We start from the raw sequence: 22,435 nt of genomic DNA, 5'->3' as shown, positions 1-22,435 counted from the left end.
AAATTTTTAAAGAAAAAACCAGCGTGAATACATAACGAAATCAATACAAAAGCATGGCGTTGATCTACGTTACACAAAGTATCCAAAAAAACTAGAATTAAAAAAAACGATCGTGCAGCTGTATTGGACCCTTCAAAGGTTTTTGACTCTTTTTCACATAAAGTCTCACAATAAAACTAAGACTTTAAAATTAAAAACAAAAGAGCTTGGTGAAAATGATTAAATAGTTTCAGAGCAAACAATTGCACTTGAAAAGTCTACCGTAAGTTTTTACAAATATTTAGGGGCTTTTCTGGAGTTAACTTTACCGAGTTTGATGCATTATATACAAGAAAAAGCGAACTTTGACGAATCAAAAGCGGCGTTGTTTTCAATTTTTTGCCTCTGTGAATGTCAAATCTTCTCCTTTTACCTAGGAAAAATTCCAGCAATCAATAGCACCATACAACTAAACGTTTTTTCTCAACAAAAAAGCTCCGACATTTCTTCTTCCTTGAACGTAAAAAAAAGCAAGGGCACTGACGACGTGCATCTTTTTTAGTTTGTGAATATCAAACAACTATCACCTTGTTTCTCTCAAGTCTTTCGAAAATTATTCAAACTAAAAGTTTTCTCGAGTTTTGGTAAAGGGCAATCAGCAGTCCACTTTACAAAAAAAACTGAAAAAAGCAATATCGAAAATACCAACCAACTTCACTGCTTTCAGTTATTTCGAAAACTCCAAATGCAATAATTTTTAAAAGATTGCAAGAACAATTTCAATACATGTTTCACTTATCCCAGCACGTATTCCGAAGCAATCGTTCAACGTAAGTAATATTTATTCAAATTATGTACAAAGGCATAGAAAACGGAAACAAAATTGATAGTCTTTAACAGAATCCAGTAAAGTTTTCGATCGTTTTGATCACGGAAATTTGTTGTGCAAGCTCCACAAACAGCGAATTCGACACAAGGGTTTGAAGTTGATCAAATCCTAACTGATTGATCGTAAATGGAACGTTTTCAAAATCAGAAAGATTTAAGAGTGGTGTACCCCGAAGCAGTTTTTGGTACCATTGTTTTTCTTGGTGTTCATAAATGACCTTCAAACTTGCTGCAAAAAAGTTTGCCGACGATGCAAAACTTGTGAGCTTGAATGTTGGATGGCACAGTTTCCCAGTGAAAGTTTTTCAAAGGGAGTGAAGATTTTTCTTTTTCTCAGAAAAAATGTCTTAAGTTCCCGCTCAAAATTTTTTTTTTGCAGGTTGTTTTTTGAGATCTTTATAAATTGATTTTAAATTCACAATTACAAAGGAAAAGGATTTACACTCTCCCAGAATGAAAAAAAAACTATCGAATAGATCAATTTTCAGACATCAAGCTAGTTTTGTTATGCGATTAGCAAGCGTTATCAATTATGACTGTCGTTTCTTTTTCAGTTTGTTAACTAGTTTAACAAAATCACTTAAGCTATTCGGGGAAACAATCTGTTCTGATGGAAAGTCTGGCCGGCATGAAATTTTAAACAAATCTGCATTTTAAAAAGGCGCGCTGATTATGTTTCTTTAGGATTTTGTGAAACTAGAGAGTATCAAAACTTTTGACAGACCAAAATTTTACTTCTTGATTTGACGCTTTTTTTCAAGTTTTGTGGCCTAATTACCTCTTGTCATTTTTTATTTTTGATAATTATTTAGCACTGACAATTGTTTTTTCTGCGTTTTTACCCATACTAAACCGCATTCAAAACAAACGTTAGAAAGAACTTGTTTTTGATTTATTTTTTTGTTTTTTTTCTGTGTTTTTTGGATAACTTTTTGGCCCCGCTGCGCATCTGTTAGAAAAAAAAAGTTTTTTTTCTCGTGTTCGTGGTTGTTTTTGGTGCATTGTGATTTTTTATTTGCCATCTAAACCATTGATACAACTTCTTTCTGGCGTATTTTTCAAAGCATGTGTTTGTCTAAACCGTTTTTACCAAGTTTGACTTTGAGTAATTTTATATTATATTTTTTTGATGAATTGGTTATTACTTGAGTTATTTTGGTTCATTTTCCCTATTTTGTGTAGTTGTGAGGGCAAATTGTACATTAATGCTGACTTACGTTTAGATGCAGACGGTTGTTGAAAAAAGTTTTTTGACTGCAGTTTTGTTTTCGGCTTACAAAGGTTGACTCAAAATTGAGCCTTTTTTGCCGCTTGGTAACAGATTTTCAAGTTTTTAAGGCTGTTTATGATAACCATCCAAACAAACGAAAAATTTTTGTGGGTATTGTTTTTTGAGTTTTCATATCTAAGTTTCTACGTCTCTATTCTTTTTTTTTTTTTTCATTTTTTCAAGCCAATCTGTCTTTTCAAAGTAATTCTTCTGTTTTTTAATTTGTTCTGTTTTTTTTCACAGAACACTCGTTTTAGTAATGATGGTAATTATTAATTAGGACATGCTCAAACTGATGAGAATCATATAAGATTGCCACCATTTAAGTAATAATTATGTAAAGACTGTTTCAGATTGTAATTATTTTTTCAAACAAATTCTCATATTCACAAACTGTTTCGGGTTTGTGGTTTTCGTCCTAATTTTTGTCAGTCTGTCCGTTCATTCTCTTTTTTATGACGCACATTTTTTTTACCTGGTAGGGTTTTATTGACTGTTTCTGAAGCATTCGTTTTGTTACATTTAAATTTTTTTACTATAACTGAATTTTCAGTAATTTATAAAACTTACCAAAACTGATTTTGCCCATTTTATCTTTCTCTTTTTTTTTGTTTTTTATTGATTTCAGCGATTTGTTAATTGGTCTTATTCAATTCATAATGGGTGGTTTTGAGGGTTAAATATAATCAGATGGGAACATGCGCTTCAGTATGGATGGGTATTATTACTTTTAAAGATTTATGAAAATTGTAACAGCACCAGTTTTGATTGTAACAGCACCAGTTTTAGATGCACCAGTTCTGATTGCGCTTTTGTTGCCAATCGGTACAAAAATTCCAATTGTTTTTAAGGCTTTTTATGAATTGCATCTAATACAACAATGACATTGTTGCAGCTGTAGGTTTTCCAACTTCAAATTATATTTCAAGGAATTTTTTCTAATTTTAATTTTTCAGAATTTGTTTTTGTTTTTGTTTTTTTTCCACTGACTATATTGTAACGCACTAAGAAATTTTTCAAACAAGTTCATTACTGGTTGTTGTACGTTTTCTGCCAACGTTTTCATCAAATACTTCTTCTGCCATACATTTTCATCAAATTGATTTTTAGTTTGAAGCAAGAATTTGAAATTTTCGGAAGTTATTTTTGGTGTTTTGTCATTTTTTTTTACGATTTGGTTGCGTATCGCAAGTGGTGCGAAGCCCAGTTTCGTCTCTGATTTTATTATTTTATGTGGCTCACAACTGATGCGAAGCTCTGCGTTGCTTTGTGTTGAACAAAAAATTCCTTTTTCTCTGTAAAATTTTTAAATTGTTAATTTATAAAATGTCTAAAATATTGATTCTAAAAATGCCTTCAGTTTTATGATATGTTATAGTTATTCTCAGGTAAATTAAAATGAAAATATGAATTTGCAAATTAATCTGCATGTTAATTTTGTGTCAGAAATTTTTATCTGAATGATGTGTCAGGAATTGGATGAGAGAAGACGACGATTGAATATATTTTGATCAAATAACGCTGAAAGTCAATAGAATGAATTTTCTCAAGTGATAAATCATCAAATGATCAACAAAGTCTCATAATTGGTTGCCTGAAAAGGCTTTCAAACTGAGATTCATCAAGAAACTTGTACATTTTTAGCTGCAACAACTTGAGCATTAGATTGTTCGTCATTATAAAACTTCATCGCAAATCGTATTTTGATTACTCTGTTACTCTAAGTTGGATTGTTTTTTTGCTGTGTTAATGTTGAAAAAATTGCCTTAGGTTTTCTTAAAACTGAAAAATATCGGAAAATTTTTCAGCAAATTCAAATGCTGTACTGGTGATTTTTGTTAACTCATGGTCGGAAGGCTTCGTTTTATTTCTCATGATTTTATATTCAAACTGTTTTTGATGCCCTATTTTATTGCCTTCAATTGCTTTAGAACTGAAAATCATCTAAAATTTGAAAATGTTTTGAGCAAAAAAAGAAAATTTTTACTGATGGTTTTATATTAATTCATGGTCTTAATGCTTCACTATGTTGCTCACGTCCTTCAATTTTTAGGTTCAATTAATTCACTAAAAATGTACGAGGTATGTTTCGACCGTTCCTGAGGTATATTTCGGCCGTGCTCGAGGTATGTTTTGACTGTGCTCGAGGTATATTTCGACCGTGCTCGAGGTATGCTTTGACCGTGCTCGAGGTATGTTTCGACTCTGCTCGAGGTATTTATCGTGCTCGAGGTATGCTTCGACTGTGCTCGAGTTGTGTTTCGACCGTGCTTGAGGTATGTTTCAAATTTGTGCTCGACTCATACCCCTGTCTCGACTATTCTTTTTCGGTCGAGCACTGAACTGTGCTCGACACTGAAAGTCGAAACATAGAGTGAGCACCTCGACTCGGGTATATCAATCAAAAATCTTCAAAATCGAAAGACATTATTTTGAGCCATTTGGCAGTATTGAGCAAAAACCATGGTTTAATTAACTCTGAAATAAATTTCAACCAATAAATATGTAAAATGAAGTTGTTATTATAAGTGCAACATAATGCGTTCAGTCTGAACATGTTAAAACTTCAATCACTCCACTCTGTAAACGCATTTACTAAATTTTGATACGGCTCAGTCAAAATGTGCAGTCATTGCCATCTGTTGAAAAATATTTTACATTTTAACCTTTTAAGAGCACAAACAATCCGTTAAAACTTCCTTTTCCCCTAGAAAATTTAGGTTTTTTTGATAAATCCTAAAGGAAAACACTTATACTCAATTTTCAAACTAAAACAGGTTGACTGCAAGAGAATAAACAGCGCGTTGTTTTGTTATTCACCTAACAAAAACAACTGTAGTTTTCAACTGAGTTTTGTTTGCTGTAGAGCTTCGAAATTGTCAATTCATGTCTCGTTTGTTTGTGCCACTGACGCATTCGTTTTCTTTTGCTATTTTCAAAGACTGCGTTTGTTGATAAAATAAAACAGTTTTTAAAAACAGTTTTTGTGAATTTTTTCCTATTTCACAAATATTTGGGTGATTTAAGTGATTCTGTTTGTGATTCGTTTTTGGTCGAGCACTGAACTGTGCTCGACACTGAAAGTCGAAACATAGAGTGAGCACCTCGACTCGGGTATATCAATCAAAAATCTTCAAAATCCAAAGACAATATCTTGAGCCATTTGGCAGTATTGATCAAAAACTGTGTCGAAAACTGTGTCGACAAATACATGCCGAACTTTGAAGATTTTAATTTTTCAAAAGTTGAATAGTTTTTTGTTGAAGCATTTTTACGAGTTTCATTGTGTTTTCACTGTACTTTGAGCTGAACAATTTTCCATAGTACTAATTTAAAACATAAAATGTATATCAATTCAAACATGATTATCAAAAAACAATGAGGATAACATATAGTTGAAATTTTCAAAAGATTTTTTCGGTGTAATTTATTTTAAGGAATTTTAAACCCAACTTAAGCCCTTAAAACGGGTAACTTCGAAACTGAGGAGGCCAACAGGCTCAATAAAAAATATTGTTACAAAATTTGAGCCTGTTTACCTCCCTGATTCTAAACAAAACGTGTTGACCAAATTTAATTGTGTATTTTTGCTTTGAATTTCCACAAATCAAATGGTTTTAAGATAATTTTTTTTATAATTCCAAAATATTGTCCAAAATTAACCGAAATTGAAAAAAAAAATTTTTGAAAAATTTTTAGTTCTTCTATCATGGCATTAGAAGCTTGTTTAGCCCAAAATAGAGTAAAAATTCAACAAAACTGCTTGCATCAGAGTGAAATCCTGAATTTTCTGATTGCCTTTTAAGGTCTATCACGCAGTAGTAAGTATGGCAAATAAGCTTCCTTCAACCATTATGGAGCAATTTCCAAGGCGGATTAACTCTCCGCTGACACATTTATAGCGCGAAATTAATCGCTCGTTAAATGTCCCAAATTGGCCAAAATGTCAATCTTCAAACCCAGTACTTTACAAAAATCGGTCACAAGTGGTGTATTTTTTCAAAGTAAAGCTCAGGACAACAATACCCTATATATATAAAAACGTGGTTCGAAAAACTCTGTATATCTGTTCATCATTTTAGAAAAGGAATTTAACTGTTATCTTTTACCTTTGACAATATGTTTCGCGTCATTATTTGTTATATCCTACAAATGTGCTCACAGAATAATCAAGAAAAATTGGAATTTTGAAGTTTTGCAGCTACAAGCATTAACTGCGCAGCATAAGGGTAAAAAAAAAATTGTTCCGACCGCGTCATAAACTAACTATGTGCTACGGCAGTGGAGGATTTAGAAAAAAGCGGACACCCCTGCCCTATTACGACCATTTTAGGCCAACAAACTGTAAAATTTTTCGAAAAGCGCTTTTGGCACCAATATGTTCTTATTTTAAAAGGGAGCGCGCGCCTGAAAAACGTTTTTTTTTGGTCAAAAATCTCCCAAACGTGCCCAAAAAGCTTGGTCAAAATAGGATTTTTTTAGTGTTCAGGGAGTTCTCGGAAACTCTATTTGGTCGACCTAAAAAAAGCTTGAAAAATTTTCGAGTTGTTTTTTGAAAATCCGTCCCTCTCGAGAAAAATCTAGATCTACCCATGAGCTAAGGTATGTTTTTATTTTCAAGTCTGACTTATCTCACCGAGAAAAGCTTATAAGTAGTCAATTTTGCCACATATTGAAAATCTTTCAGCCTTAATTTGGATTCCCAAAAAATTTTCATCATTTTGTTGCTCCCGTTTTCCTATTGATCAAAACATTTGTATTTGATGACTCTAGGAATAAAAACACTCGTTGTAGCAGGTAGATTTTTATAGCGCAGGTATCTCCAAGAATCGTACCGAAATTTATTCTGCCTAATCAGAAAGTGTAAGTTTGCAAACTAACCAAAGTTTTATCTTCACTGGGCAGTCAGTCGGAAATATGGTTGTTGTCAGGACTTTCAGGACTTTTAAAAACAATGTGGCAGCATATTTTTTGTACATAAATTCTGATATTTAATAGTCGATATACATTTACAATATCTTTTTAACAGCAAATCAGAGGAAAACATAAAATAAAAAATTGGCTGAAATCTGCGTTATTAAGTATTCTACCTCTCTCCTATTGCAAAAAAAATTCTCTCCAAAGCTATGTGAAATACATGTTCTGCCGTTGAATTAATTTTTTTTCACTTTTGGAAAATCTCTATTAGATACTATACGAGGGAGTTGGGGGGGGGGGGTGTTCACGAGATTTTTTTGGTAGAGAATAGCTTTTTTTCAGGGTGCTTCTAATTTTTTGTAGTCTATGTTGATTTGTAAGCTGCATCTGCAAATGGGACATCGAAATGGCAAATTATGTTCGAGCGAATAGACGACGTAATCTTTCAGACATCCTTTGTGATACACATGTTTACAAGGCAGACAAATTGTGTTCACTTCTTTGTAGTTTAAACATATAGGACATGTCCATTTTCCATTCGGCGTAGCGACACTTATGCTAATTGAACTATCGTAGGTATTGACAGACATTCGAGAATCGGGTCGGCTGTATTGCGTAGTTGCCGAATCGATCGATAAGTGACTCTGAGTAGCCAGGACTCCGTCGCCGACCCAGTTGTTTACCAAGGGGCTGTCGGGAGCGGGGGTGAAAATAATTGTATCTTTATTATTTGGGTCTTTGAGGTATTTCAGTATCTTCTCTTTTTTGTCATCGTAACTGTCGTTATTATCAGGTGTATGACCGAGATTAACTGTGCCGATATGTACGTTCTGCTCGGTTTGTTGTGAGTCTTCGGGGTAAGTTTCGCAGCACATTTTCTTCACGAATATTCCGAGGCAGAAAATAAGAAGTGTGATTTGAAGAGCGAAGAATAACACCATCAAGAAATACATCAGGAAACCGAAAGTCGTGTTCCTAAAATGGAACTAAAAGTAATCAAAGCATAAATGAAAATTACAGTGCAAAAAATTCTTTGAAAAGCTGCTATTCTTCTTAGAAAATTTACTAAACAAACACTCATTAAGCAAAAAATATTTTTGAAAAAAAAACTAATTACCACCTAAAAAAGCAAAAAAAAATTAACAGCAATTGTTTTTTTATTTTGTTTTCTTTAAAATCAAACAATCCCTACTTTTTAAATTGTCACGCTCGCTTCAAAAGTTGAACTCAAATAACTTTACTGTGTTCAACTAAATTAAAAAAGCTTTTTTGAACTTAAAACAATAATTACATCTTTTTTTTTCAGGCGCGGAGTGCAAAAGAAAAGATAACTAAAAATAAGTTTATTTTGAGGAGATTTCGACAGGTTTCTGACTTCAGATAGATTTAAAGTACCCTCTAATTAAGGAAATATAGAGTGCAATCAGTCAAAGCAGAAAATCCAAAAGATATGGCTGATCAGTTATTTAAGAACATGCGTTCAACTCAGTTCACTGCAAATTAGCTACTCTTCAGCACTAAAACTTTACCCAAACTGATAATAAATATTCAAATCTGAAACAAAAAAAACAAATAACAATGATTGAAATTGTCAAATCAAAATAGCCTCTGTCTTAACGTCAGCTTAGACCCCTGACAAACAGATCTTTCGATCAGTCAGTTTCGATGGAGAAACTGGAATGAGTTTAGAAAATGTTGAGGCGTTTAGAGGGTAATTAGGTATTAGTATTGTTTTTGAAAAGATGTCATAATTTTGATGAGAATTTTTTTCTTCTGGATCGAAAGTTTGATTATTTATTATTGCGACCACTGAAGGCGTCAAAAATTTTGGATTCTATATTGTTTTTCTGCTCAAAATCAATTATCTCAAGTAAATATCAGTCAATTGGACGGAGTTATATATCATATCAAATTTCCAAAGGTTTTCCAGTGACGCGAGAAAACGGTTGAAAGTTTTTAGTGGAAAGCGAATCTATGCCTCGTTATATTTTACCCGTGGAAATTAAACGAAGTTTTTTCATAGACCAAGAGCATGTTTAAGTCGTAAGCTTAGAAATTCAAAAAGGTTGTTAATAAGTTTTATTGTAGACAAACTGTTAGGCATCAAATCGAAATCTTACTGCACTCTTTTATTTCAGATCCCATCGGACATTAGAGATAGCAAGGTCAAGACAGCAGGTCCCCAGACAGAAAGAAGAATTGATAGCATTTACATAAACTCAAACTGGTGTCTATCTAGAAGAATTGATAGCACTTACATAAACTCAAAACTGGTCCCTATATCATTCGGGCAACCACAAATAAATTTTAGCGTAGATAAAATTTATCAACTTTATGTTACTGTTTTGTATTGTATAAATGTTCTAGTTAAGTTTTTAGTTTTCGTTGAGTTTTCTCACCCGCCAAACCTCTCTTAAGGTTTACTTTTCTCCTTTGTCTCTTCTTGTCGATTCCCTCATTTATGTTCTATGCGGTGGATCATAACCCCCCCCCTATTTTGTCAACTCCGCGTCTCTGCAGTGTTGATTTTCGCGTCGCCGTTTCGTACTGATTTTTATATCGTTTTCCACCGACGGATCGTGGTGAGTTCACACTAACCGACGGTACATCCTGTCCTTCGTTCGCCGCACCTATGGTTGGTTCCCTTCGTCCAATTTCCCACTCACTATCGTAGTCGTCGTCGTCGTCCTCGCTCTCGTCCTCCGAGTATTCCACTAATCGCTGTTTTGTTGATTTTTTTTTGCATTTTCCATTGCGGTTCGGTCCTTCTCCGCTTTTCGCTTATATTTATTTGAATCGCTTGGGGCCGGTGTACTAGTTACGTTTCTACTCGATCCAGGGGTGCACTCCTCGCTTCTTTTCCCAATTAGCCTTCTTCAGCCGCCGATCTAAAAGACACACCACTCCGCCTTAGTAACGACCCTTTTTCCATTTGCACCGTATGTTTAGTCATTTTTTCATTTTTTAATGGCAAACGTTTATACCTCCTTGGGTCCTTTGGATCCGTCTTCCCGGTCCTCTGATACACCGTCGTTGAACTTGTTTTATGCTTTTTCAGCCATGTTGGGATCTTGGGTGGGCCTAGTTCCTTGGGGTCCACAACTTCCGGAGCCTTGGGATCCGTTACCACGTCATCGTCCAAAATGATTGGAGCTTTCCTATTTTGAGGGGCGTACAGTAAGTCACTTCGCTTCTCCCAATCTAGGGTAAGTTCAACTTCTGGGAGGTTTCCCGCCTTGTCTAAACAAGATAACTTTTGATTAACGACATTGTTCCAATTTAGGTTTTTCAATGACGGCTTTTTCGTTAAATTTCGCAGTGCCGTATTTGCTTCTCGACCATGGTATGCTTCGAACGGCGTTAGTTTAGTTTTAGAGTGTGGCACGAAACGTAATGCACTAAGCGCACGGGATATCATCTACCCAAACTTGTAGTTTTATTTTCCTGGAGATAAGTCAACGCATAATTTTTTATCGACCCAATAGTCCGTTCAACCATTCCTGTTGCGCGATGGTCCCTAACCGGAGATTTAATAAGTTCGATACCTTCGTAGTTACAGAAATTTTGAATTTCGTTAGAGAAAAACCCCGTGGCTTGATCCATGTGCAATTTCCTTAGGTGTCCATGAGTATTTATGTATTTTCTTAGGAATTTCAATACACTTTTGGATTTGTTGCTTGAACAAACATACGCCGACGGCCAATGCGAGAAAGTATCTACTGCTACAAGTACATATTTTTTCCGACCCCTAACATAGTTTACTGGACCCCAGAAGTCTAATTGGACCAAATCATTTGGTTCCTTAGGATCATACGTTTCCCCCATGTCATTTTTCGGAATGTCTGGTTTAAGGTTTTTACCTGCTTCTAAGCAACTTTTGCAGTATTTGGCTGTGGTCGCAATATTTTGGTGCATAAGGGGAATCCACACGTCCTTTGCGGCCGCGAACATCTTATCCCTCCCATGGTGGTTATAATGGAGACGATTCAGAATTGCTGATGATAGGTCCTTCGGTATTGCTAACCCGCCGTCCATCCACAGGCAATTCTCCCGTACTGCGAAATCGTTGTAATGCTGGGCGTAAAATTGTCCTAATCTTGTAATAATCTTCTTTGCTCGTGGGTTGCTGTCTCTGATGTTGTCTCGGATGGTCTTCATAATTGGGTCTTTTTCAATATTTGCTTCGATTAATTTTAAATTCGAAACTTCCGGGTGTTCAATTTTCTTCACTATTTTACTATCCGACGGCACTATGGAATAGATCCATTTTTCATTTTGTACAAGTGTTTACGATAAACCGGGGAACTGATGTGGATAAGATATAATTGTATTTAGTTTTTTAGAATTAGTTTGTTTGGTATCAAGTTTTTCCGGCGGTATCATTTCAATATCGGAATCCGAACTAACGCTAGGAGGTTGATTTAAGCGGTTTAGTACAACATTTAGATTAACATTTCCCAAATTAGTTGATGTGTTGACTATTGCCGAAGTTGAAGGATCATTATTTTCTGGCGAATTACTCATGTTATTTCTCTCGGATTCGCTAACTGTATTTTTTCAAAGTAACTGGCTTTTCACTATAATCTTTACTACTGTAAATTTTCAAAGTAGGTGGCTTTTCACTGTAATCTTGTAAGACGGATGTTTCGCAACTGTAAATGTTCGACACAGAAGGCTTGCACTTGTAGTTAGTTGAAATGGAAGGGTTTCGAGAGTATTGAGTCAATTTTTTGTGTTTGCAACTGTAATTTAAGCAATGAGAACAAAGTCTGAATCTCGTTCTTCGGTATTTACATATTTCCTCCGGTATGCAAATATCTCGACGCTGATTGGTTAACCGTCGGTTGCATGTAAACACGCCCTCTATTGGGCGTTAGTGCTCACGGTGAATATTTGCATAATCGTCTTTTCTTTCATTCTCATTGGATGAAACTGCTTTCGTTGTGTCGAAACATGACTGTAAGCCCCCTACCGTCGGTTTTCGCTGAATGCTGTTCACTTCGTGACCCCTAGGCTTCATTTTATCCTTGGGCCTCAACGCCGCGTTTATCATTCTTATCTTTGCTACTGTATAATTTTCATCGTAATGACTTGTCTCGGGTGCCTCTGCGGACGGAAACCGAGACAGATAGTCAGCCATCCCCATTTTTGACCCTAGTCGATGTTCAACTTTAAAATTGTATGGCACCAGGCAATCATACCATCGAGTTAAGCGACTGAAAAATGTTTTATTTCCTTTTGGTGACGAATTCAACAATGTAAGTAGCGCTTTATGATCAGATATCACTGTGAAATACCGACCGTATTCCGAAAATGTTCCGTGGCCCACACTACCGCGAGTATTTCTAATTCGTTTGTGGAGTATTTTTTTTCAGCCGGATTAAGATAACGAGATGCAAACGAAATCGGATGCCACCCGGATGCGCCATACTGTTCTAAGACGGCCCCTAGGCCATCGTGGCTAGCGTCACAAATGATTCTAGTTTCACGGTGAATGTCAGAATGTCGTAATTCGACAATATTTTCCACAAGCGATTTTAATTGTTGGAACGCATTTTCGCAAACGGGTGTCCACACAAAATAGTTATTTTGGCTCAGTAGTGGCCTTAACGGTGCGCTTAACTCGGCAAGTTTGGGTAAAAATTAGTGTAAGCTGTGTAGTGAACCCATCAAGGATTTCAACTGCTTTCGAGATTTTGGGGTTTTCAAGTCTTCTATTGCTTGTGTTTTTCTTACTAAGGGCGTTATACCACTTTCCACAATTCGAAATCCAAGCCATTCGCACTCCGTTTTCACAAATTCGCATTTTCGCAATTTTAACGCGACATTGGAGACGTCCAGCTTTTTCAATATCTTTTCCATTAAGGCAATGTGTTCGATTTTAGTTCCTTTTGAAGCAATTAAGATATCATCAATAAACGCGTTGGCCTGGGGGAACTCCTTAAGTAAATTATCTATTACCTTCTGGAATTCCGCCGGCATTGACGTAAGTCCGTAAAATCCGTTTTTAAAACGATAAGTCCCCGTGGATTTACCGCCGACTAGTGAGAAATTACATTGCTCGCTCGTTTTTTGTTCTAATGCGACCTGTCCGTACGCATATGTGAAATCCAATGTTGTAAAACATACATTCCCCGATTTTTTCTCCGCGATAATCTGACTTACTCCTTCTATTAATTCGTCAATATTTGGCATTTGGTACTTATTTTTGTGTACCTGTTTGTTCAATTCTCTTGATTCTAGTGCTAATTTTATGCTTCCGTCTTTTTTTACTGTAATGACGATAGGAGAGACGAAATACTTATCAGAGCACTCTTGTAATTTTACGATATGTCCTTCATTTATCAGCCGATGAATTTCTTTATCCACCTTTTCTTGTAGATTGATTGGCATCCTGCGCCCTTTTTGTTGTATAGGCTTCAAATTTTCAAAAAATTCAGCTTTTACTTTCGCATTCCGGATCTTTCCTATCCTAGTAAATAAATTTGGGTAGAACTTACAGAAGTATGTTTGCAATTCGTCGTATTCCTCCTCCTCTTGACTGATCCCTTCCCCTGTAATTCCCATCACTTTCTTTCGTTGGGTGCCCATCAGATCGCGACCTAGGGTGCCCATCAGATCGCGCCCCAGGATTGACTGATGATTTCCGGATATTACTGACACTTGTGCTGGTGCTGCCCAGCGATTCAATGACATCATCACTGTTACCTTCCCTAGTATGTTTATTCGATTGTTGTTGTAATCCAGAAATTCCTCTTTTGACGGCTGTAGTTGAATATTTGCTTTTCCTAACGTTGTTTTTAGGTCGTTGATGCTGAAAATAGTCACTGGGGATCCACTATCGATCCACAACAACATCTTCTTCCCTGACACCTCCACTTGAACGCGGGCTCCAGGGATTTTCAATTCTGTTTCATTCTTCTTCCTTTTTATCGACATTACCATGTAGTCGTCCGATCCCGACGTCATGGATTTCTTTTCCCCGCACCCCTGCTGACTCACCCACGACACTGGGTCTTCATTCAATTCATTTACGTTTTGCGTACTTTGATGATGCTCATTTTCCTCCCTGACCAATCCAACTCGTCCTCGTCCTCTCCATTGGTTAGTACCCCTTCTAATTCCTCGGCATGTTCGTTCAAAATGTCCCAGTTTTCGGCATGAGTTACATGTTGCTCCGTTTGAAGGACAGCTCGCGATGTGATCCAGGGTAAAATTTGGCGCGTCGCAATTGTAACACCTACGGTTATTTCCGCTTCCCCCACTACTACTTGATCCTTGGGTATATCCTCCACGTCCCGCACGTCCTCGGCCTCGAAAAAATCCTTGTCCCCTTCTTATATTATTTACTGGTTCCTGTTTTATTGAAATTGCCGGAGCTGATGAAGCTGGTTTTCCCGTATATGATTTGTGTGCGCGTTCACCACGTTCATATGATAAGGCGATCCGGTAAACTTCCTCCGGTAACTTAGTTGATCGTGATTATTCTCGTTGGCAATCCGATTCCCGCAAATTCATAATGAAAATATCACGAACGTTTTCGGCCGCGTTTGCAAAATCACATCTTCCTTCTAGGGCGCTTAGCTCCGCATGAAATTTTTCGAAAGTTTCGTTCTCCCGTTGTTTTCGTCCGTAGAATAGTCCCCGCTCATGAGTTACATTCCTCTCACGTTGGAAAACATTTTGCATCTCATCCAGGACCCGTGGGTACCGTTCCGTTTTAATGTTAACCGTCGGTTTCCGTGCTTTGAATATGCGTTGCGCCTCATCTCCGATACAAAGATACAAGTTAGACTTTAACTTCTTTTCCGAATCGAGACGGTTTTTCCCATTGACTTCTTCAGGCAACGCCGTGATAGCCGCCGCATTTAGAGTACTCGCAAAATAGAAATCATCGGGATCAATGTCGTATTTTGCTATCATCCCCCAGCGAAATTTAATTATCCACTCCTACCAATATACTGGAGGTTCCGGCGTTCGTGTTTCCCAAAATGCTACTATATTTAATGGATTTTTCCCCCCTCCTTTTTTTTCTGCTGGCTGCGCCATGTTAAAGTCGTAAGCTTGGAAATTCAAAAAGGTTGTTAATAAGTTTTATTGTAGGCAATATGTTAGGCATCAAATCGAAGTCTTACTGCACTCTTTTATTTCAGATCCCATCGGACATTAGAGATCGCAAGGTCAAGACAGCAGGTCCCCAGACAGAAAGAAGAATTGATAGTACTTACATAAACTCAAACTGGTGTCTATCTAGAAGAATTGATAGCACTTACATAAGCTCAAAACTGGTCCTTATATCAAGCAATAGAACAGATTTGCCCTCTATGAAATTAACAATATTTGGTTTCAAAAGCTTAACAGTTGTTTCCGGGTATGAAAATGCCAGTTTTCACCATCTGCATTTAGTTTTTCATCGTAGTGAACTCTTCCTCGAATAAACGGAGTAAAAAAATGTTCATGCGACGTGAAACATTCACAGCGAAAAAATTGAAATAATCAGTGAGATAGCTTTACTAAACTCAGCTGTTTCTTAAAACTTCACGCGTTTTGAAAATCATGCTGATGAAAACTGGCATTTGCGGACCCGGGAAAAACTTATAAACGCTTCAAATTAAAAATTGAGACTTTCAGAAAGGGAAGTTTATATTAATTGCTGTCATTCAATACATAAACTTTCTTTTAATTCACTGAGAATATGCTTCAAAACAGTCCTTGAAGTTAGGCTATTTAAAAACATTAGATTAAAAACATGAATTTGCGTTTGTTTTTTGCCAACTAGTGTATTCAGCTAATTTTGGCTGCCTTCAAAAAAACTGATCGTGAGTCAAACATGGTATCAAATTTAAACCCTATCAATCCGGAACTCTCTAAAAAAAACTGATGAAGGTTTTTCAAGGTGTGCATTTTTCGTTTGTAGACAACATTAGACATGATTTGGTAAAAGAAAACCAACTACGTGTTATGTTCAACGTTAGTTTGAACATATTTCGCGCTATTTCTTGCGTTTTTGCTTTTTCTAAAAATTGCCAGGAAAATCAGACAACAAAAAGTGCCAAAAATTTTCAATTTTTTTAATATTAAAGTATTTTTGAAATTTAATTTCTGGGATCAATTTTGTCGAAACATTTATTCTATTTATACAACAGTGAAAGAACTATGTCGTAGCTGAATTTGAAAGATGTTTGGCGTAGAGTCAATGTTCTTTTGGCGTAGAATAACAAATATTTGAATATGGGACGGTCCAACTTAAAGAAAGTGTGGTGTAATAAAAAAACTCTATTAGTAGGAGTAGGACTATAAGAAAAACTGGAATTAATCTTTTTGGACATCAGGCTAAAAAATAAAAAAATTGATGCGATTTTTGATGGCAGTTTTTTATCTAATTTAGTCGCCTTTTTGAATGAACAAAACCGGAAATAACAGCAAGAGAAAAAAAGAAAACAATGGAAAAAAGCCTATTAAAATGTTTTAAACATTGCTGCAGCATTATTTGCGACTTGTACAGCAACCCATTGTCCTTGTTGGTATTTGGAGAGAGCAATTTTTTCTCAAGACAAGTTCCAGTAACAATTAAAAAAAACAACACTGCTTGTATCAGGGCGAAGCCCTGAATGTTCCGACAGCCTTTTAAGGTTTATGGAGCAGTAATAACATTAAAAAAATTAATTGAAAAAAAAAATGAAAACTTTTTTTTCTAAAATTTGAAATTTTTTTTATAAAAATCATCCCACCACACGCCATATAAAGTACAAAAGGATAAAATTCGCTCCTTGTAACAAAACAATTCTGGCAAATAAGCTTCTTTCAACCAATTTGAAACGATTCCTAAGACGGATTAAATCTCCGCTTACGCATTAATAGCGCGAAATATATCGCGCCTTAATTGTCTCAAATTGGCCAAATGGCAATCTTCAAACCCCCATAACTTTACGAAAAATGATCACAGGTGATATATCTTTGCAAATTTGGGCTCAGGACAACAATACTTTTTGAATGGAATAAAAAAATTCCGTCAAAAATGGCTAGTCAAAAAGTCGAAATTTGTCTGAAGAAAAAAAAAACCCACCCCGAGCACAAATATTCCGTTACTTTCGTATCGAAAGTCGGAACAAAAACCCACCCGAGCACAAATATTCCGTTACTTTCGTATCGAAAGTCGGAACAATAAAAAGAACAAGTTTCGAGACTAGTTTTTACGAATCTGAATAGCAATTTAGTTTAATAGGGACAAGCCAAAAAGGAATACGAAACTTAAAAGCTATACAAAACTATGAAACAAAAAGCAAAGTAACTTTTATGACATATATCATTTGATGAAGATAGCGCGACTCAGGCGTAAAAAAATCACGATAACCTTAAACTCTTCCACAGTTTTAACAATCTGGGTCAGAAAAACACTGTTCTTACATAAACACATATTTAACTCCAGTTTCATATATAGAACAAGCATAGGCGGTTGCCTGTTTTTGCTTTTGTCAGTGGTTTGATAAGAGGATCTGATTGAAGATTACCCAGAATTTAGGAGGTGAATTTGACAGTCATATCAAATTGAGCATATTCGTCAACAGGTTTATTCGAAAAATGAATGCAAAAAAAAAAAAAACGAAAAAAAATCAAACATTAAGAAAGTCGAAACATTTAAAAAATCAAAACAATAAAAAAACAAAGTTTTCGCAACGTAAATAAAGCGTGCCCTCTTATATCAACCATAAACTGAAAGGGCTTTAAAATGATACGTCACTCGGCATATTATGATAAAAATTTGTGATACGTAACTAATCGTGGAAAAAAACTGAAGAAACCTAAAATAAACCCGAAGGCAAAGTTCCTCCCCACTTTCAGTGATCGGAAAAAAGTTCAGAAAAAAAGTGACAATACTTACCAAATAGATTCCTTGTCATCGTTATCATCATCATCATCTTCGTCTTCATCGTTATCATCATCATCATCTTCGTGTTCATCGTGATCAGCGTCATCATCTTCGCTAGCATCACCGCTACGAGCAATCCTCATGTTTACCATTCGTTTTTCTTCATTTTGGGTTGCGTTCGGCTCGTCTGGTTTCGTTTCAGCAAACATTCCATCACATTTGGAGAAAAATAATGCTTGTGCAAAGAAGAATAAAACTAACGCTGCACCTATTTGAAGTGTGAACAAATTTTGAGCAGACATTTTTTTTTGTTGGTGAAAGAAACCTCTAAAGAACTTAGCAGCAAAACTAGCGGCTAAATGAAGAAAAAGCGAATAAGAGCAATTCAAATGTCGAAATTAAAAAGAGCTTTTCGTCTGGAAATAGTGAAGAAATTGATAGAGAGTAAACTATACCTGAAAAATAAATGAACAGACGTAAACAAAGTAAAATTTAATTAGGAATTTAATAAGACGTGCTATTCTATTTTTTTTCTATATGGAACTTTTTTCGGTGTTGGCTTTGCAGAGAGAGCAATCAGTATGAAATAACTGAAACCTGTTATCTTACACCAAACTTTTTTGTTCTAAAGTTTTTGCGTCGCGTCACGTTGATTTTGCAGTTTCTCGATTCTTCACGTCTAAAACAAAATTCAAAGTTGAACATCTTTGAGAAGTATTTTTTCTTTTTCTTAGAGGTGAATGCAGATAGATCTAATATTATTTACATTCATGCTCGCTTCTGTGATATTTGCTATCTATAATTAGTTTATAATTAGTTTATGAATTAAAAACCTGATTTTTTAAAGAAAAAAATCAGTAGTGTAAGAACTGTAAACGCAAATTTTATTAACAAAACTGCTGATCGTCAAAACTGATTTGCTAAAAGGAACTATCATCAAAAGAAAAGAATTAAGAAAAACGTTGACCAAAAAAAGATATTTTTGCTTCAGGCTTTGATTTATTTGATGTTTTGTTTGATTGAATTTGGCTTTTTTTTGGCTCCGGGCTTTTAAAGCGGAAGTTCTTAGAAATCAAAACGTAATGAAAGAAGTCATTCAATTATTGCACAAGAGAAAAACATATTCTTAAGCGAAACGAAACAATCTTCTTAACTCATTGTTGAAACATCTTGGACGAAGGACCAGATTACGCAATTGTTTTGAACGTTAACATAATCTGAAAATTGAAGGAAAAATTTTAAACAAGGGGGTTGACAAGCTAATTGAGAAAACACAACAGCCTTTTAAATAGAAATTTAGCTAATCAAGAGGTGTGAGAAGGGGTTGCTGTATGTTCGTTCCGCTTTTTAATACACATAAAAACTCGATAAAAAAAGATAAATTGTTTTTATAATGTAAACAAAAAAGCGATAAGTTATGTTTGCCTACGGGTTGACCACGTTAGACCGAAAATGCTACTCATATTGTTCCATACCCTGATTCAATTAAATAATGCATATCATACAAATTTCTTGCATTTTTCAAAATCCAGTGTAAGAATTAATTAGTATTTTCTTGTTGTTTCGGCATGAAAAACGGAAACATGTTTGGTAAATAATGCCTATCATACAGTTTTTATTCTTGAAAACCTTGTAACTAGCATTTATTTATTGCGACACTCAATTTTTTAGGACTAATGGAGATGTTGCAAAAAAATATTCTTTCAAATATTGCAAAAAAAATTTTTTTTGTCAATTTGAAACTCAGAACAAAACAAACACTTTTACAAAACAATTTTTTGCATGCAAAGTTAACTTTTTGATCTGCATTACCTAGCCCTGAGTACCCGAAGCATAATATTTTGTTTTTCCAGACATTATTTATGAAAAGCGTTAAAAACCTTTTTCTCTGTTGCATGTGTTTGGTACGAACCAGGCAAAAAAATTGATAAGCATTTCAATTTCGAAAAAATGCTATCTTAAAAATGTTAAGCCAAAAAATCAAAGTTAGCAGTTTTCAGCAGGGGTGGATCTAGGTTTTTCTCGAGGGGGGACGGATTTTCAAAAAAAAAATTGATTACAAAAAAAAGTCGACTAAATTGATTTTCCGAGCTGTGCGAAAGCACTAAAAAGACCCTGTTTTGGTCAAATTTTCTTCACCGCAGGCAAAATTGTGAAAAAAACATGCCAAAAAATGCGTTTTGAGGCACTTTTTGAAAATTTTAGATAAAAAAATTGTGTTTTTTCGGCGCGTGCTCCTCTCTCAAAATTAGTCAAAACTAGACCCGCTCCTCCCCTATATCCGCCCTGGTTTTAAGTGCAATGCTTGTACAGTTTAATACTTGTCAGCCTCGGCATATTATAAGCAAAATCCTCAATACCTCAGCAACTAGGGTTTTCAGCAACCAGAGTTCTTGTAACTTAGGTTCAGTTACGCGCATTAACAAAAATAGTGTAAAAAAAGAAAATAGTCAATGCAAAAAAAATAAAAAAGAACATGAATTTTTGGTTTATGGAAAAATTATAATCTTTCAATTTTTATTTTTGAAAAAAATACTAATCATAGATAGACAGTTCATTCTGTACTTATGGCATTGCATCGAAATTGTAATAAGACTGCTCGTATCAGGGCGAAGCCCTGAATGTTCCAACTGCTTTTGAAGGTTTATGGAGCAGCAGTAATAACATAAAAACATTATATGAAATAAAATAAAATGAAAAATTTTATGTGGCAATTGACTTTGGTTATAAAAAGGCGAAGTATGGAAAAAGAATTTTTGTTTTAAAAGTGCGAGTTCTGATTTTAGTCAAAGTGGTAATTTTTTTCTGCTGTTTGTCATCAAATTCTTTATGGAAGCAGTAAAATGGAATTAAAACAAAAATCACTGAACCGATTTCTGAAACTTGACTTGTTTTTTATTATTTATTGTTTTTATAAATACTCGGATGATTTCATGCTTTCTACTTGCTGCGTATACAATCTTTCAACTGAACTGAAATTCAAATTGAACAGGGTTAGAAATGAACTTTTTTCTGTGGAAAAATTGAAAATGATGAGTGATCGTTTGTCAATTTAGCTAAGTGTCAAGTTGGTGGAGAAAAGCAGAACACATAAAGAAACCGAAGAATTCTTCAGTTTAAAATTATTGTTCCGACTTTCGATACGAAAGTAACGGAATATTTGTGCTCGGGGTGGGTTTTTTTTTCTTCAGACAAATTTCGACTTTTTAACTAGCCATTTCTGACGGAATTTTTTTTATTTTTCGTAAAGTTATGGGGGTTTAAAGATTGCCATTTTGGCCAATTTGGGACAAGTAACGCGCGATATATTTCGCGCTATTAACGCGTAAGCGGAGATTTAATCCGTCTTAAAATCGTTCCAAATTGGTTGAAAGAAGCTTATTTGCCATAAATGTTTTGTTACAAGGAGCTAAATCTATCTTTTTGTACTTTATATGGCGTGTGGGGGGATGATTTTCATAAAAAATTTCAAATTTTAGAAAAAAATTTTTTTCATTTTATTTTATTACATTCAATTTTTTGATTTTAATACTGCTCCATGAAACCTTAAAAAGCAGTCGGAACATTCAAGGCTTCGCCCTGATACGAGCAGTCTTGTTATGATTTATATTAGCATATACTTAAAAATAGAGTTTAAAATTGGTTTTTTCTGTTAGAAAATAAATTAGCGGTTAAAAATAGTTTTTTTTCTTTGAGAAAAGAAACTAATAAAATTGGTGAATTTAGTTTTGTAAAAAAAAGTTTAAAATTGGAATTAGTTAAAACTACAGAAAAATATTTTTTTGATAAATTTTTAAACGAACAAAAAAACTGTTGACAATCGACGGATTACTCTACTCCTTCCTTTGCTGGAAAAAAAATGGGGATGGATGGTTGTTTTTCAGACAGAAAAGAGTCCCTAGTTTATCGAAAACTAAAAATTTTGTTAATCAGTGGTGAGAAAGTTTTGTTTTTGATGATGTCAAGAGCAAACTTAAGTTCAAATTAGCTATTTTTTTTATCAAATCCGAAAAAATCTACAAATTGATATTGTGATTGTATAGTTAAACAAGACTGCTCGTATCAGGGCAAAGCCCTGAATCTTCCGACGGCCTTTTAAGGTTTTATGGAGCAGTAATAACTAAATTAAATGTAAAAAGTTTAATTGTAAGAAATAAAATTAATTTTTTTTTCCAAAACTTGAAATTTTTTATGAAAAGCATACCCCCACACGCCATATAAAGTACAAAAAGATAAATTTCGCTCCTTGTAATAAATTAATTATGGCAAATAAGCTTCTTTTAATTTGGAACAATTTTAAGACGGATTGACTCTGACGCATTAATAGCGCGAAATATTACGCGTTAATAGCGCGAAATATATCGCGCGTTAATTGTCCCAAAATGACCAAAATGGCAATATTTAAACCCCCATAACTTTATGAAAAATGATCACAGGTGAAATATTTTTGCAAATTTAAGCTCAGGACAGCAATATTACTGAATGATATAAAAAAATCCGTCAAAAATGGC

The 22,435-nt window shown here is 34.9% G+C and overlaps 3 protein-coding genes across 4 annotated transcripts in view; all 3 read right to left on the bottom strand.

Moving 5' to 3' along the window:
• Positions 1–10,593, bottom strand: part of LOC134848160 (kinesin-like protein KIF11-B) — a 286,740-nt gene extending 276,147 nt beyond the window's left edge. For both annotated transcript variants that reach the window (XM_063865519.1, XM_063865520.1), the window contains exon 1: positions 10,582–10,593. The gene's annotated coding sequence lies outside the window, so the exon portion shown is untranslated. The remainder of the gene's footprint in view (positions 1–10,581) is intronic.
• LOC134848161 (sideroflexin-3-like) overlaps positions 1–10,593 on the bottom strand; it is a 37,919-nt gene extending 27,326 nt beyond the window's left edge. Inside the window, exon 1 of the mRNA XM_063865521.1 lies at positions 10,583–10,593. The gene's annotated coding sequence lies outside the window, so the exon portion shown is untranslated. The remainder of the gene's footprint in view (positions 1–10,582) is intronic.
• LOC134848163 (uncharacterized) overlaps positions 7,182–22,435 on the bottom strand; it is a 17,122-nt gene continuing 1,868 nt past the window's right edge. Inside the window, exons 2-3 of the mRNA XM_063865522.1 lie at positions 17,937–18,603; positions 7,182–8,029 (exon numbers count right to left, since the gene is read on the bottom strand). Of these exons, the coding sequence (XP_063721592.1) occupies positions 7,393–8,029; positions 17,937–18,226 (927 nt within the window). The 5' untranslated portion in view covers positions 18,227–18,603 and the 3' untranslated portion in view covers positions 7,182–7,392. The remainder of the gene's footprint in view (positions 8,030–17,936; positions 18,604–22,435) is intronic.

The sequence above is a fragment of the Symsagittifera roscoffensis genome, chromosome 6, assembly GCF_963678635.1.
Source record: "Symsagittifera roscoffensis chromosome 6, txSymRosc1.1, whole genome shotgun sequence".
In the NCBI taxonomy this organism is placed as follows: domain Eukaryota; kingdom Metazoa; phylum Xenacoelomorpha; order Acoela; family Convolutidae; genus Symsagittifera; species Symsagittifera roscoffensis.
Note: the sequence above shows the minus strand (reverse complement) of the source record. Positions and strands in the feature narration are given on the sequence as shown.